Source organism: Nothobranchius furzeri, chromosome 14 (assembly GCF_043380555.1).
Source record: "Nothobranchius furzeri strain GRZ-AD chromosome 14, NfurGRZ-RIMD1, whole genome shotgun sequence".
NCBI classification, from domain to species: domain Eukaryota; kingdom Metazoa; phylum Chordata; class Actinopteri; order Cyprinodontiformes; family Nothobranchiidae; genus Nothobranchius; species Nothobranchius furzeri.
The window spans coordinates 46,893,911-46,911,307 of NC_091754.1; the positions used below are offsets into that span (position 1 = coordinate 46,893,911).

The 17,397-nt window shown below is 45.3% G+C and overlaps 1 protein-coding gene across 2 annotated transcripts; it reads left to right on the forward strand.

Moving 5' to 3' along the window:
- The first annotated feature begins 10,316 nt into the window (after positions 1–10,316).
- LOC107380852 (uncharacterized) lies at positions 10,317–17,188 on the forward strand. 2 transcript variants are annotated; one of them, XM_054743022.2, is made up of 5 exons: positions 10,317–10,453; positions 10,530–10,788; positions 14,864–15,130; positions 16,571–16,723; positions 16,797–17,188. In XM_054743022.2, the coding sequence occupies exons 2-5, from the start codon at positions 10,542–10,544 to the stop codon at positions 16,961–16,963; spliced, it is 834 nt and encodes a 277-aa protein (XP_054598997.1). In that variant the 5' UTR covers positions 10,317–10,453; positions 10,530–10,541; the 3' UTR covers positions 16,964–17,188. The 2 variants fall into 2 exon arrangements, with proteins under 2 accessions (XP_054598997.1, XP_054598998.1); XM_054743023.2 differs by having other exon boundaries at positions 16,802–17,063.
- Positions 17,189–17,397: the final 209 nt, after the last annotated feature.

The following is a 17,397-nucleotide window of genomic DNA, read 5'->3' on the forward strand; positions in this document are numbered from 1 at the left end:
CCCCCCATCTCACCATTAGTCTGCTGGTCCTCTCTCACCTCCGAGGTGCTGTTCTCCCCTCAGCTGTTTGTCACGGCCGTGTGAAGCATCACCCTGCACCTGCATGATGCTGCACTAAAATGCATCACACAACGAGTTTGTCAGCGCTGGAAATACGAGCTCACGCGGCGCTTTCCTCATCGACCCGCTCTGAAGCTGCAGCACCTAAGCCGGCCTGAACAACAGCAGCCTGTCCAAATCAACTCATAACATTTGCATAGAAATTGGTTTGAGATCAGGAGATGGAAGCTCAGAAGCACTCTCTCTCCTCTCCCTTTATCTCTTTCTGTGGCAAACTCACAAATAAACAGTCGTACATTTCCTCTGAGTCACTTCACACACAGAGTCCTCCTCAAGGAGGTCTAAGGAGTTCATCAGAGGCAACAGAGGACAGATACGTGTCAGATTTACCAGCTTTAGTCCTGCAGCTAACACGTGATGCTCGCGTAAAGGTTTCTGATCTCACACCAGAAAGCAGCAGTTAGGAGCTGATGCCACTGAAACACGAGTTTGTCCTTTATGCTGTCATCCCCTGGCTTTGGATGAGAAAATAAACAATCCTGATTAGAGTACCCCCTTAGCGGTGTAGAAAGCTCCTTTCCTGTCTGGATCATGGATGTCTGGAGAAGACAAAACGTGCAAAAACCAAACCACTTTTACAGAATTCAGCAGACGTAGGGAGACAACCTGAAAACTCAGGTAGACTTCATAGTAGAAGCGTTAAAGACATCATCTGTTATGGTTCATGGTTCTTACATAATCCAAGTGGAAAACTTCACACTAAAGAAAATAAGGAAGAGTTTTGTTTTCCTCTTTGACCTTATCTTCCTCATCAGGACATCAAACCTTTTTAACGCGTTAGACAGGAATTATTCATCAAACTGTCCCTCTAATCTCATTTTGTTGTTTGTCTAAAACAGTGAACGGATTCACTTTGAAAAAAGTATCAGGTGTTTATTTGTGTTCATCAGTCAGAAACAACATGGTCTGTTTATATTGAGGGGGCGGGGCTTACAGCTTGTTCTGAAACCAGCCACTAGGGGGACGTTTGTTTGTTCCCGTTTAAAAGTTCTGATTCCAGTTGGATGTTGAGTGATGGTTGAGATGTGATGAAAAGGGCAGAAACTTTAAAACATGAATTCTCTTACAGCTGTTACTGGCCAGGATTAGCTGTACAGGAAAATGGATCTCCATAAGAACCAAGCTGAGCCGATTTATCCGTCAGAAGCCAGAGCATCATCCTCCCATCTGAAACCACTCACAACCTCCATCTGAGTGTGAAAATGTTTGAGTTGGTGAAAAGCTGGTAAATGTCAGCGGCTGATGGCTGAAGTGCTGCTGAGCAGCAGAAAGAAGCTAAAATGTAGTTTTAGAGGAACTTCAGCAGCTCGGCGGGCGTCTTGCAGCTTAAAGGGCTCCTTTCAGTCTATTTCCACCATCAGATCCCGGCCCCCAGCAGCCAGCTCGGATGGGAACAGATGGGAAGTTTTCTAGTTCCTCCCTGAATGTCGTGAATGATTTGGAATGTCAGCATGGCTATTTAGCGGTGACAGCTCCAGAAACAAACTCATCACCTCTATGCTGTGATGTACGAGCACGGAGCAGAAATTATCCCGATGTCAGAGACGCCTGACAAATGTCTGGTGGAGAGGAGAATCAGCACGCCACAGGAACTTGACGAGGCATTATCTGCCAAGGACAGTTTGTTTTTGCCGTTAGCTGCTGATGTTTCTCCGGGCAGCGAGCGGCGTGGGAATCAGATCCTGCTTAGACGTGATAATGAGTTATAAACCCTTTAGTGTTTGCTGGGATCACATGTTCATGAGCACAGCCAGTTACTGTTGCTCTGTCTGTCATGTGATGCAGCGATGCAGCATGTCAGGTGATATGGCAATGCAGCGTGCCAGGTGATGTAGCGATGAAATGTGTCAGGTGATGTAGCGATGAAACATGTCAGGTGATGTAGCGATGCAGCGTGTCAGGTGATGTAGCGTTGCAGCGTGTCAGGCGATGTAGCGATGCAGCGTGTCAGGCGATGTAGCGATGAAACATGTCAGGTGATGCAGCGATGAAACATGTCAGGTGATGTAGCGATGAAATGTGTCAGGTGATGTAGCGATGAAATGTGTCAGGTGATGTAACGATGCAGCATGTCAAGTGATGTAGCGATGAAATGTGTCAGGTGATGCAGCGATGCAGCGTGTCAGGTGATGTAGCGATGCAGCATGTCAAGTGATGTAGCGATGAAATGTGTCAGGTGATGTAGCGATGAAACATGTCAGGTGATGCAGCGATGAAACATGTCAGGTGATGTAGCGATGCAGCATGTCAAGTGATGTAGCGATGAAATGTGTCAGGTGATGCAGCGATGCAGCATGTCAGGTGATGCAGCGATGCAGCGTGTCAGGTGATGCAGCGATGCAGCGTGTCAGGTGATGTAGCGATGCAGCATGTCAAGTGATGTAGCGATGAAATGTGTCAGGTGATGCAGCGATGCAGCGTGTCAGGTGATGTAGCGATGCAGCATGTCAAGTGATGTAGCGATGAAATGTGTCAGGTGATGCAGCAGTGTATTCTGGGAAATTTTTGACCAAGGCTAGGCTGCAAGGCACCTCACTTGTATCCTTGCTCAGCTAGCTAAACGGCTAACAAACGGAGAACAGACGCCTCGGTAGAACATGAACATTGGAACACGTCTTGGCGGCTCCTGATGACGTATCTCCTAGGCAGCCGGGACAGGGCCAAGAAATCAAGGCGGGGTTCCTTGGCTTTGAGAAACATCTCAGGGCTCACCAACTTTTATGAGCTGAGCGCTACTTTATGAGCACTGATCCACCTGAAGGCCCACCAGGCTGATAGAACACTGACCTCTGAACTAGAATAAATCAGTAAACACATCTTAAGTTTTAAAATCTATATTAATGAATTTGTGATGAAAATGATTACAGCAGATTTGTTTACAATTATTTTAGACTTGTGCAGCTTGGAGAAAAGGTCTGTGGGCACCTTATATGAATCCTGGGGGCACCGTGGTGGTGACCCCTGACCCTTTTCTGGTTTGTTATTCAAACACGAGCTTCAAGTTATATTTTTATGTTCTTTCAATAAAAACCTAACTTTGATGATGTAGCATTAGCATGCTAACAGCTTTTTAGTATAGTATTTATGTATTTGATAATAATGGGAACACTTTTTTATTTTATCTGTTGTACGTAGCTTCCTGAATGGCCTCAGTCGGCAGAAATAGCTTTTACATCTGCACTGGACAATGCGTGCTGCTGCCTTCTTAAAACGGCTCCAAACTCTGCAACGTTAGTTTAGTAAGAACTTTTTATAACCAAAACTAGCCGTTAGCTCGTCAGACCCAAAGAACATAAAGTGTTTCTCTGAGCCGAGGCTGTTCAGGAAGCTATGATAGAAATTATGATAATTTTTCACAGAAATTTTATAAAAATGGCTGAAACATCCTCGTAGGCATGGCCCGCGTGCTGAGAAGGACTTTTATCGGGAGGAAAAGGGAAACACCGATGTTGGTAAATGTTACTTTGCTGCCACCTGTTGGCACAAAATAATTCCAGGTTGGCGATTTTAGATTAGGCTGAGTTTATGGGACTTATCATTTCCCTCTGGAGTTGGTCCAGAATTTTTAGTTCCAACTGAAAATTAAGTTGGAAAAATAAACTTGAGTTGGGATTCTACTGAAAAAGATAAAGATTCCCAGGTTATAAAATCCAAAATGGCTCCTCCCACATTAAAGCAGGTTCAGCTGATAAACTTGTGTTGTTAGCTCTCATCAGCGAGCGTTAGCCTGGAATGTGGTTCCCTAAACAACAGCTGGATCACGATACAGTCGGGTTACTCCAAGCTAGAGTATCATCAGCATGGATATCAGGATGATTTGTCTCTGAGGCTCCTGAACAAACGCTCCAGCGTCTTCAGACTGTTGAGACGTGTCTTTGTGGAGGACACATAAGAGCTCGCTGAAGTCCCCCGGCGCTGCTCGCCGTTTGTCTCCGCGACCCAGAACCACCTCCTGACAAAGTGCTTCCTCATTTCAATGCTAATGTGCTGTTCTGGTTATTTTCAAAGCGTCGCTGCTGTTTATAATGATTCATCTTACCTTAGAGGCTTCGGTTAATCCCACAGATCCCAGCGGAGCCGCTGTGCTCCGAGAGGTCATGGAGATAGTGTTTAAATAGACTCTGCCTCCTGTATTATCCCGACGGGACGACCCTGGGCCTGTGAACAGCTGACAGATTCATGAATTTTCCCCACACATCTGCACGCAGCAGGGTTAAGATGGCGGGATTAATCCAAAAGCTGCCGCTCTGATTGTGGCGTGTCGGTGACCTCGTCACCCCGAGGCGCGCTGCCATCACTATCTACGATAAACCGCCAAAACAAATGCATGACAACACGGATGCACTGGGATGGCGGGAAAAACAATCCCAAAAAGCCTCCAGCTGTTTATTTTAATAGACGTGGAGCTGCTTGGAAATGTATGGAATCGTCCCAGAACAGAGGAGGTCCGGTTCTGGAGGATTCCATCCATCATCCAGCAGGAGGTGGCTAGTGGAGCTGCACCGTAATAAACAGTCTGATGTGAACTTTATCCCCGGAAGGGTTCAAAAACAGGTGTTTTTTTTGTAACGGGTGAAAACAGTTTTCACTTTTCCTGGATGTGTTTGTTCACACGGAGCTAAATTATTGGTGAATTTCACAGAAAAACTCCCGACTAAAGAAGACAAATGTGAGTAAGGAGGATGAGTTCTGTGGGGTGAGATGCAGGCTGAGACAGATTCGAGTGTTTTGTGAATAATTGATGCTCCTCGTAGGATAAAAGGCTGATAAAATGCAGAATCCCCTCTCAGGTTTTACGCTTTTGTTATTAAAGGGAATCTGCATCATTAAATATTAACATCCTGTCGGCGTGTGTTGGGTTTGATGCTGCTGCTGCCAAATTAAAGGTCGAGCATCTTGTTGAGGAACACCGATCATCTGCTGCTCACGCTGGTCCAGCAGCAGCAGCAAACGGGTCCAATTGGCTGAATATTCCCGGTGTTCCCTTTGCTCATCCATTAGTACTGTGGGATTGACCGAACCAAAGCCTGATCCCAATGAGATCTGTTTTTAATTATCTAAAATCATTTCTTTGTCTTAATAAAAGACGTAAAAACAGTCCTAATTATGAGTGGGTCTTATCGGGGCTACAGACCAGCCTCTGGGGGGTCGTGTGAGGTCAGCTGGCTGCGGCGGCCATCTTTAATGGTGCATCCAACGATAACGTATTTTTTTAAAGGTCTCGTTCACTCGACAATTCCCCCCATCTGCAGTGGTCTCCAGCATAAATGAAGGTCTCTGTAGAAAAAAAAAGCTCTGGCGCTCCTGTTTCAGGAGGTAGACGTTGGTCAGAGGAGTGGAGGAGCTAAAGTTTGGAGTCTTACTCGTTAATCTTCCTGAGGGGTGGACAGCTCTCACCTCTGATTGGCTAACAGGAGTGCCACTCTTCCACTGCCTTCGTTCTTTCTCAGGTAAAAGAAACAACATGGATCTTTTATCTTCCCAAGTAACACAAGCCCAAACCTATTCCACCTAAATTGTTGAGTTGCTAGCGGTTAGCTTGCACTAGCTGAGGCGTGTTAGGCACTTCAAACAGGTTTGAAGCCAAGGCTGCGTTCGCCTTGCAGGTCCGAGTGCTGCCGTCTGATTGTTGGCTAATGTCAAACGTTGGATTTGCATGCAACAGCATCAGTCTGCAGTGTGAACAGTCCTGAAATGAGCTGCATGTGCAGAAGGTGCAACATCCCAGCATCACGCCGTATTTACAGACATTCTCTGATGCTACACGTTAGCATGTGCGTCAGCTCTGAAGTTGTTTATTCAGGAGGACGAACGTGTGACGAGCGTGAGCTTTAAAAAGTCTCATTTCAGCCTCTTGGTGCATCAGACACTAAACTCTGGTGTTAATTCATCCATCACCTGTTTTAGGGAACATCCTCGCTAAATAAAACACCTTTGGTGTGTGACATAATTACCCAGCAGAGTCTGACTCGAGCTGCTGCTGTGGTGTATCTGTGAGGAGAAAAGCTGTTTAAAAGTTTCTATCAGAGTTTATGGGGAAGGCTGTGAGGGAAACACTGAACCGGGTGTGAGAAGACAGCTGCTCATCCCAGACTCCTGGAGACCCTCCTGATCTCCTCCGGCTGCAGGATCATCCTGGTCAGTCTTAATCCCTCGCTGCTCCCGGCAGCCATCGCTGTGACAGGGGTGGGCGGTGAGAGGAATACCAACCAGGAGGTTGAAGGAGAAGAGAAATCAGAAACATCCTGGTTTTCTGTTCAGGTACTTTAAGCTCCTCTCATTAATTTGTTTCCTGACACCAGATGGCATCGGGAATCTCATCCAGAGCTTCTAGGAAGAGCCGGTGTTTGTCCAGTCCATCTCAAAAATAATCCGGAGGAAACAGTTGTCCGCAGCAGGACATGTCCAAGATAGGGGCGCCCAGGGACTTAAGGCCTGTGAAAAAATATCATTTTCAAGCACTGCATCTTTTTAAATGAATTTAATTAAAATCAAAATGAATAAATTTGGCCCCTGCCAGTGATGATCCGTTAGATTCATCCTAACCCTTCCCTCCATCACCTGTGTCCGGATGATTCCTGAATCATCTCATTTAGATATAAACATCCCATCATCCAAAGCTGCAGCTGCTGAGGTGGTGACGAGTTTAAGCGTCCATGCTAATGAGTGTGATCAGTTAGCACGAAGCTAAACAACAGTCTCTAAAACGTCTGCTGACTTTTCAGGTCCTGCAGCTCCTGGTGTGTTAAGGTAGAGCTACAGTGGCACCTGCTGGCTAGAAGGAGAACTGCAACATGGGTTGACAGTTGATGTGCACATGAACAGGAACAGAAAATTACAGATAATGTGTTCATCTTACTCTGACCGGGTCACGAAGGGCAGAGTCCGCTCCTGCAGCTCTAAATCAGGTCTGTCTGGAGAAAAGGTAGAATTTTCCTTCCTAGTTGGGAGTTTTTTACCCCAGATAAAGGATTTTAGGAGTGAGAAGTATCAAAACATCTGTGTGCAGAAACATGGCGGCTTCTCCAGTTTGATGTGTGAAGAAGGAGCAGAAAGACAAAGTTCTGGATGTACTGGTTCTGAAAGATTCCAACTCTCGTCAATGGTTATGAGACCGGGGTCAAAGAACGAGATAAAAGCAGGTGTGTTAGCTTGGCCGGGAGGTCATGGAAGCTTTCATCCCAGAGTAAACCAGAGCCACACCTCCCGGTGACACACACGCTAGCCCTATGTACACACACACACATCTACAATTACACTGTAAAAAGAAAAAAAAACGTAGGTCTCACAGTAAAACGTTGGAAAGATACCGTAAAACTGGGCAGAACTTTTCCTTTTAGGGTAAGAATGTATTTTTATGGTTGTTTTTACAGTTAAACTGAAGTCGGTATAAAAAATGTTTTTACTGCGAAAAAATTACATTTAAATTATCTATTAAATTAAATTATTCCCACAAAAACAAAATTCTAAGCTTTCTTCATTCCAAACAGTTCAGAATGAAAACACAACTACCTGCCCTTAAGGTCATAACCACCTATTATAGCTCTGCCTGCACAGGTGATGTATTTTAACTGCACTTGTGGGTCAAAAGTAGCTGTAATGACATCAGTAGTGAACAGCACCACAGCCTTCACGTGCATTCACGAGTCAGGACACTTCCCTCTGACTAGCGGTGCAGCCACATCTCACCTAAATGCCGCTAAGCACACTGAAAACAGGAAGTAAACTCCTTACACCACTACCAGCCACTAAAAGCTGTATTTTTCCCAATAAATAAATTTAAAAATCTGTGTTATATAAACGTTTAGAAAAGTTTTCGTTAAGAAAACAAGCGTGCCTTTAATAGAATTATGTATTTTTTACAAAGAAAAAAACTTAAAATATGTGTTTTCACCAATTAATTTATGGATAAGCAGGGCTAGATTAACACTTTGTTGTACCCTGGGCAACAATATTAAAGGGCCCCATCATCACGACCCAGGGATCACCATAATATGGTCACATACAGAATATTTTACTGTAATATGCAGTAAATATACTCAATACTTGAATGCCTGACATCACGTAACCCCTCAGGGTAACCTTTGACCCACCTTGTGTGGACTGACCAATGAGGAGAGGGTCTTAACTTGAGGCCCTCTCTTCATTGGTCAGTCTGCATGAGACTGACTCTCAACTGACGTTCAGTCATAGGCAGCGAAGCGTCTCTGTGCGGCGCAAAAGCTCGGGTGGACAGTTTGTTTAATATAGGGTGACCAAATTTCCATTTCTAATAAAGAGGACAGGGGATCTGTGCCTATGACGTCACACTATGGCAACACCACACAAACCATGTTGGGACCCATTTTTTTGTAAGAACTACATTAATATCAGATTCTGCCAATTAAAGGGCTCTAAAACAATTCATATGTAAATATTTAGCATATTTATTGCAAAATCTCATTTTTCTGCTTTAGTGCTGCAACAAGGTTTTATTAATAATAAACTATTATACCTTTTGTTTTACTACAGCATCGGTAAGCTTCCTGTGCACAGATTATTAAGGATGCTTGTTTCAGCTGTGAGATTAGACGATAGGATCAATGAAAAAATAAGTTGTCACACACTCCATGGAAACTTTCAGAGAATCCACAAATAATGGCTTTCAAACGGTTTTGTTACTTTTTGCAAGTTTAGAAAAGCAGCAGATGAGACAGCATGTCTGATAATTTAGTTTTGCATCTGATAATATTAGAACATGTCAGTAATGTCTGAGGGGTTTTTACAAAAACTGTATAACTAACACTACTGGAGAGGGTATGGATTACACAGAGGCTTCTGGGGAGCCCAGTTATGGGGGGTGGGAGGTCATTTAGCCTTGGCCCCCAAAATGTCTTGAAACGGCCCTGGGTGTGTGACTGAGTTTTGAAGGTGATCTGAATTGTATCAGATATATAAATATTACATGTGTGTAACTTTTTGTTTTATAGGTAAAAACGTGTAGTGGAGATAAATCTACCTACATTTGACTTTTCAACACTTTGTTTTGTTTTCTTGTTTTTATTTAACTATTTTCCTGTCCTGTCTGTCTCTCATCTTCCTGCATCTTCTCTAAACTCTCCAGAAAAACTGCTGCCTGGATTCTTACTTTTTCACCTCATCAGTTACTTCTGAGCAGATCAAAGGGATCTCCTGACCGCAACGCGGAGAGCGTGTTTCGATGCTGCGTCAATGAGGTGAAATCACCGCAGCACAGGTGATGAGCTCCGCAGTAGCAGAGCGCTTCAGGCGCAAATAAGACAGAAAATAGAGAACATGTGTGGACATGAACGATCGTGTGTTATAGTTTTTTGGTTGTGCCACTTTGAGAATGGACCGTGCGCTGGACGCAGCAGCCTGGAGCGCTGCGCAACAACGATCATCGCTCTGCCACTCTAGAGTCCATAAATGATGTAATATAGGTAGAAAATGTTATTTCCGGCTCCCCTGGATGTCTAGGATATCCAGCTCCCCCATAATTCGATCCCTGCTCCTGGATGAAAAGCCGGACATTTTCATCAATACCCCCCCCTCCCCCCCCCCCCCCCCCCCGGACGCCCTGGACAGAGTGAAAAGTGGACATGTCCGGGGAAAAGAGGACGTACGGTCACACTAGTCTAATATAAAGCGGGAGATTACAGATACAGTATTTTGCCCATGCCCTTGCTGCCCTGGGCCCTTTAGAGTTCGTGGGCCCTGGGCAATTGCCCAGTTGCCCATATGGTTTATCCGGCCTTGTGGATAAGGCAGCTTCACATAAAATCAACAGTTTGATATTTTTATAGCTGACGGGTTTTTCCTGTCATGGTTTTATGGTTTATCACTGTTAAATACACGGTTATTTGTACAGCGTACTCAGTGGCTCACCTAATGTCAGTTAGCTCCATCAATCTCCAAATTAGTTCATCCCTCTGGTGCACAGCCCCCCTGAGACCTCTGGTGCACAGCCCCCCGGAGACCTCTGGTACACAGCCCCCCTGAGACCTCTGGTGCACAGCCCCCCGGAGACCTCTGGTGCACAGCCCCCCTGAGACCTCTGGTGCACAGCCCCCCTGAGACCTCTGGTGCACAGCCCCCCGGAGACTGTTTCACTTGTGCACACTTGCTGACCGGAGCGCCTGAAACCGTTGCAGTTCCTGTGTGTGACCAGCGGGGGCGCTGCTTCCCGGTCAAGGTCCGTTTCCTGCCGCTAAAGCAGCAGCGAGTGGCGCTCCTCTGTTTGTTACTGACGAGGAAACTCCGGTCAATCAGCTGTTCAGCTGCTTTTAGTTAAACATGAAAGCAAACGTAACAACGTGTTAAGTTAAACCCGGAAGTATGAATAACTTTAATGGTGTTAAGTCTATTTTTATGACAAATGTAACCATAAAGCTGATTGTCTTTCTGTCCAGGTGAAGCTCCAGATGGAGCCGCAGTGTGAGGAGGTGGAGGAGGAGGCTTCAGCAGCCATGCTGTGGTCCGTCCAGGAGGCGGTGGAGAGGCAGACTTTGCAAATCGGAGCCTCCGCCTGCGGAGCCACGGCGGTGGTGGACGTGCTGAAGGCCCTGGGGGTGGAGGCGACACCGGAGGAGGTGGACCGCTACGTCCAGACCCGGCTGAGGAGGAACGAGTCCCTGCTGCCAGACTACCTGTTGTCCCGCAGCGAAGCAGGTAAAGCCCCGCCCCTTTTCTGCTGTCAAACCCAGAACAAGACTGATATGCTAACTGCTAGTGTAATTAAGCCGCATTTACTTATAAATTACCGTAATGACTCGAATATAGGACGACCCCCTTTCCAACACTAATCTTCAGGAAAAGACAAAAAATTAAAAATAAAACACTTTTTAAATAAACTATTTTTTATTGAAAATTTGAGAACAAAAACTGAGCAAAAAATACAATTTTAATGCAAACTATCAGAACTTTGCTGACGTGTGAAATCAAAAGTCAAATGAGGCTTTTATTCAGACTTGCTCTGCCTCGCTGTACTATGCTGCTGCATCCAGGTGTACCATCAGATCGCTACACCTGCCGACTCCTCCCAGAACGTCATCTTCACTGCCATCCAAGGCATCCATGCATGAAATGTTTGACACCTCCGCTGAATTGACCACCATCATCTTAAAATTTGCAACTCTGCCTTATAGCTTGTTAACTTGCCCCACATTCGGTCCACTCCGCTCCCGTCTCCATTTTTTTCTCCTGTTGAGAGCACACAGCCTGGTGCCCTCTGCTGTTAGGGGGGCGTGTAATGGTTAGACTTCGATTATAAGACGACCCCACATTTTAAATTTATTTTCAAGAAAAAACCTCGTCTTATATTCGGGTCAATACGGTATTCAGCTGGTAGAAATAAACCAGAAGTGCTTCAGCTGACCTGTTATGTTATGTGGAGTTCTCTCTGCCAGCAGGTAAAAGGTATTAATTCGGACTTTTACTTTGAAACATCAGTCACACAGGCTAAGGCTACTTCCAACTTTCACACATTATTATTATTGTTGTTGTTGTTATATTAACATTAGTATCAAAAGGTTTGTAATAAAAGTCAGGATAGGAAAAGGTTTTCTTGATTTTCCAGGTTTTAGCATGTTAGCTTAGCCTGGAAGTGCTGTAATCAGAACGACTTCCTGATAAGTTTTGCTCTGCTGTGCAGTAGCATTTCCTGTCTAAAACACAATAACAGGAGAAAAAGTGATGTCATATTCTAGGTCACAGGCGTCAAACTCAGTCTCTCGGACCATATTGGCCCATGAGATCAAATAGAAAACTGGCTCGCAAGACTACAGGGAGAGCAGAATTATTAGGCAAGTTGTAATTTTGAGGAATCATTTTATTATTGAACAACAACCATGTTCTCAGTGAACCCAAAAAACTCATTAATATCAAAGCTGAATGTTTTTGGAAGTAGTTTTTAGTTTGTTTGTAGATTTAGCTATTTTAGGGGGATATCTGTGTGTGCAGGTGACTATTACTGTGCATAATTATTAGGCAACTTAACAAAAAACAAATAAATACCCATTTCAATTATTTATTTTTACCAGTGAAACCAATATAACATCTCCACATTCCCAAATATACATTTCTGACATTCAAAAATAAATCAGCAACCAATATAGCCACCTTTCTTTGCGAGGACACTCAAAAGCCTGCCATCCATGGATTCTGTCAGTGTTTTGATCTGTTCACCATCAACATTGCGTGCAGCAGCAACCACAGCCTCCCAGACACTGTTCAGAGAGGTGTACCGTTTTCCCTCCTTGTAAATCTCACATTTGATGATGGACCACAGGTTCTCAGTGGGGTTCAGATCAGGTGATCAAGGAGGCCATGTCATTAGTTTTTCTTATTTTATACCCTTTCTTGCCAGCCACGCTGTGGAGTACTTGGACGCGTGTGATGGAGCATTGTCCTGCATGAAAATCATGTTTTTCTTGAAGGATGCAGACTTCTTCCTGTACCACTGCTTGAAGAAGGTGTCTTCCAGAAACTGGCAGTAGGACTGGGAGTTGAGCTCGACTCCATCCTCAACCCGAAAAGGCCCCACAAGCTCATCTTTGATGATACCAGCCCAAACCAGTACTCCACCTCCACCTTGCTGGCGTCTGAGTCGGACTGGAGCTCTCTGCCCTTTACCAATCCAGCCACGGGCCCATCCATCTGGCCCATCAAGACTCACTCTCATTTCATCAGTCCATAAAACCTTAGAAAAATCAGTCTTGAGATATTTCTTGGCCCAGTCTTGACGTTTCAGCTTGTGTGTCTTGTTCAGTGGTGGTCGTCTTTCAGCCTTTCTTACCTTGGCCATGTCTCTGAGTATTGCACACCTTGTGCTTTTGGGCACTCCGGTGATGTTGCAGCTCTGAAATATGGCCAAACTGGTGGCAAGTGGCATCTTGGCAGCTGCACGCTTGACTTTTCTCAGTTCATGGGCAGTTATTATGTGCCTTGGTTTGTCTACACGCTTCTTGCGACCCTGTTGACTATTTTGAATGAAACGCTTGATTGTTCGATGATCACGCTTCAGAAGCTTTGCAATTTTAAGACTGCTGCATCCCTCTGCAAGATATCTCACTATTGTTGACTTTTCTGAGCCTGTCAAGTCCTTCTTTTGATCCATTTTGCCAAAGGAAAGGAAGTTGCCTAATAATTATGCACACCTGATATAGGGTGTTGATGTCATTAGACCACACCCCTTCTCATTACAGAGATGCACATCACCTAATATGCTTAATTGGTAGTAGGCATTCGAGCCTATACAGCTTGGAGTAAGACAACATGCATGAAGAGGATGATGTGGACAAAATACTCATTTGCCTAATAGTTCTGCACTCCCTGTACAAATCCCATAGTGCATTGCAGCGTTAGCGCATCAGTTGAAGCAGTACCGCCTTTGTGTATGTTTACATTCATTATCATCCATGCTACTACTCTGCGTTGGCGGTGTAACGCTCCTCTCGCTCAGCGCTGACTCTACTCTGTGATCTGCCAACTTTGAAGCCCAGAAATGGAGATTCCAGCTCAGGAATGTGTGCAGGGCTGGCAGAAGCTGCACCAACCAACCTCCAGACAGCGCTGATAGAAAACCAGTATAGTGACGTGCTCAAGTCTGACTCTGTGGCTGCTGCAGTTTGTATCTGTCCTCTCCGACCCCGACCTTAGCTAACCCTAACCCCACAGGTGAGCATCAGAGTGGAGAAAACTCACCTTGAATTATTTAGGTTTTATGAAACTTTTCTGCTCCAAATCATGAAAGTTAAGAGGTGAAATAATGCAGTTTCATTTAAGAGAATGACTATTTTTTCTTTTTGTTGTTGGCCCGTGAAGAAAGATTTCACCTACTTTAGAACAGGAACGGCTACAGATGGATGAGCAGAATTCCCTTTATTGTCCCTCAGGGGGAACGTTTGGTGTCATAACATTCCTTACAGTAAAAACAAGAATAAAGAGTAAATACCACTGAACTGTTTTACTTCTAATCGATTTGTTTGTGTCTCATTTGGTTATTCCACATTCAATGTTACTGCAAAATATGTTGGTTTCGTGTGTGTGTGTGTGTGTGTGTGTGTGTGTGTGTGTGTGTGTGTGTGTGTGTGTGTGTGTGTGTGTGTGTGTGTGTGTGTGTGTGTGTGTGTGTGTGTGTGTGTTCATTAACTCGATGATGCAGTTCTGTTTTTTCTGCGACACCTTTCCATAATCCAGCCTATGCTGTCGAACGCCCACCTGGAGCAGGTTCTCCATGCATTTGTAATCTAGGCTAGATTATTGTAACTCTTTATGCTGAACTGGGTCAGCCATCCCTGCGTCGTCTTCAGACGTGCAGAACTGTGCTGCTAGCTTTCAGACTGGGTCTGGAGACGGGATCACATCCGTCCGGTGCTGGCCTCTCTGCACTGGCTTCCGGTCTGTTTTCAGGCACGATTGAAACTTTTGGTGTTTGTTTCTAGTTTCTTTCAGGGAGCTGCCTCCGTCTACTTATCTGTGCTCCTGAGTAGACCTGTTCCCACCGTGTGTGTGCCCATGCCGTGGGCTCCCGTAGAGGGTTGTGGAAGGCGCTTTAGAAATGAAGCCTTGATTGGTTAAAATGAAAAGGTTCAACCGTACATATCTGTACTTCATCCCACGTTTTCATTTTGGCCCAAAGATGGATTTGAGTTTTAGGTAATCTGCTGGATTAAAGCAGGTGAGCTCACCATAAAAGAGTTGCTGAATTCACACACCTGAGTTGCACCTGATCCTGTTCCTAAAGGTGCGACTCACGTGCAGCTCATCCAGGGGGCGCTAGAGGCCAGTGGTGGGAAGGTCACGGGTCGGTTCTTCCACCTCCATCCTCGCCGCCAGGTCCGACTGGTCCCCTGGCTCGCACGCTGGATCCGAAAAGGGGCCGTTCCCGTAGCAACCATGAACATGCAGCTGGGTGTGCCGGAGGGGGAGGAGGTGCCTGACGCCTGGCACCATCAGCTGATATTTGGTGTCGCAGCAAACGCCGTGTTCATGACCAACCCTCTGGATGTAGGTGAGTGAGTGAGTGAGTGAGTGAGTGAGTGAGTGAGTGAGTGAGTGAGTGAGTGAGTGAGTGAGTGAGTGAGTGAGTGAGTGAGTGAGTGAGTGAGTGTGTGTGTGTGTGTTCAATAAAACGCCATAGAAACCTTTGGTAAACCCTTACCTGTGATCAGGGGTGGACTGGGACCAAAATTTGGCCCTGGCATTTTTATGAACCGTCTGCCCTCAGCAGGGGAGGTTGCTGCTCGCGACTTGTGTATCCCGCCAAATGTGGGGGGAGGGACGGGGTGTTGTGTGTGCTGCTCGCGGACTTGTCTCTATGACCGCATGTGTGACAGGGCCTTTTGGCTGTATATAATGAATCCCTAAATAATGAAGAATTACCTCACTCCTTGAAACAAGATCTAATAACACTAATCCCAAAACCGAATAAAGGTGCTCTTTTAATTGATAATTGGCGTGGCCGTGTTCGACATGAGCTGCGCCTCGCCTGGAAAGCAGGCGAGAGCAGACGGAAGCAGCAGGGGGAGTGGCTGAAAGACGGCGTTTTAGTCGGACAGATTTCCCTACATGTGTAGCTCGGGGGTGACGATGGTTGAAGATATCGCGTTAGAGTTCATACTTGTTTAATTATTTATTTTAATTCTGGTGCCTGTTAGCAGCTGAAACACATCCTCACGTGCTTGTGGATATCATATATTGTAAATGGAGACATGACTGTAATAATAAGTAAAGGTTATCAGCTGTAGGTTTAGTGTGCTCATAGGAAACGTGACAGAAGAACACAAAACACATTTCTCTTTATGGCTTATACAGTTGTCATCATCAACATAACATGATTTACAGAATACATGTGACCAACTATCATTTCATGTTCTACCACCGGATGTTTGGATCAAAATATGAACCAATCAGATCTTAGATCAGGTGAGAGCCAGGCGTTTCCCGTCATCCCCTAGGTTTTGCAGCCGGTGGAGAGCAACTGCAGCGCCTTGCTCCAAAATCTGCGGCTGCCTTGATCTCACGAGGTTATCGTTGCCTACGTATGCATGACGTCAGAGCAAGTCGGCGTCAAGTCAGACACAAATCTAACCGGCATGCACTGCTCGCCGATCACCGCTGATCTAATCTGCGCAGAACTGGCTCATCTCGAACACGGCCTATTATGCGTGATTAGACTTGCCGTCATGTTTTGTGAGACTCTAATTCTTTAGCAGTGGGTAAGTGCAGTATTTATTAAAGTATTTTAAGATCAATAGTACTTTACAGTTATCAAAACTGCGGCTGGGTTTGAGCCATAAAGCCGACCACTATTAAGAGACCCGCCTTTATTTACCCCCCTGACAGCGAGACCGGCTAATGTAGGCCAGTAATGGAATACAGGCCAATATTAGAGGATTTACGGTGTGTGTGTGTGTGTGTGTGCGTGCGTGCGTGCGTGTGTGTGTGTTAGTGAGTGAAGAAGAGGCTCAGCAGCGACTCTGCAGCGACTCTGTGCTTCTGATTCGTCGGGAAGACGTCCTGCAGCGTTGGACGGAGGACTGCTCCTTGTCCAGCCTGTCGGAGAACCCGAGCGATCCGCGGTGGAGGGACCTGGATGTGGAGGGTGAAGCAGCTGCTGGTCGAGCACATTTAGCACGCTGACACCATCAGGTTTCACACCGTGTGTTTATTTTCAGGTCAGGTGTGGAAGATGGTCCTGGAGGCGGACCTGGATGAATCTGGAGCTAAAGTAGCACACATCAGGATACCTGCAGCTTACAGCTCAGGTGTTACTCTCTTCACCCTGCAGGACTCCACACTGGGACGAGAACTCCTGACTGAACCTGAAATCCCTTTGTTGTGACGTCCTGAGAGTTGTTTATGACAGATGGACAAAGTCCTCCACCCGGCTTCAGTACGGACTCTTGAGAGGATATCAATTCTCTCATCAGTAATAAACGCTCTGGCTGATGTTCCAGAGTGGTTTTGATATGAGCAGACTGATCTTCTGTAATTGCTTCAGATGTCATCATCAGTGGATTAATGCGTCAGAACTAGAATTAAAGTCTTATTTTACCTCTAAAACCCACTTTTGTGTGTTTATTTTTGCTCCTTATTAGCTGACTAGTGTTATTATAATTAATACTGTATATTCCTAGTTGAAACGATGGTTTAGGAAACATATATTAGAGTATAAAGTCTTCATTCAGACGTTTTCATGTAAGCCCATGAGACATAAACATTTATAACCATTTAGATTTCAAACAAATAATGAAATTATATCCATGCTTTCGTTCT

Bases quoted from the DNA above. Each gene is read 5' to 3' on its own strand.
- LOC107380852 (XM_054743022.2), top strand. From the start codon at position 10,542: ATGGAGCCGCAGTGTGAGGAGGTGGAGGAGGAGGCTTCAGCAGCCATG. The intron at 10,789-14,863 runs GTAAAGCCCCGC...CTGTTCCTAAAG, and splicing joins GTTGTCCCGCAGCGAAGCAG to GTGCGACTCACGTGCAGCTC. The intron at 15,131-16,570 runs GTGAGTGAGTGA...TGTGTGTGTTAG, and splicing joins GACCAACCCTCTGGATGTAG to TGAGTGAAGAAGAGGCTCAG.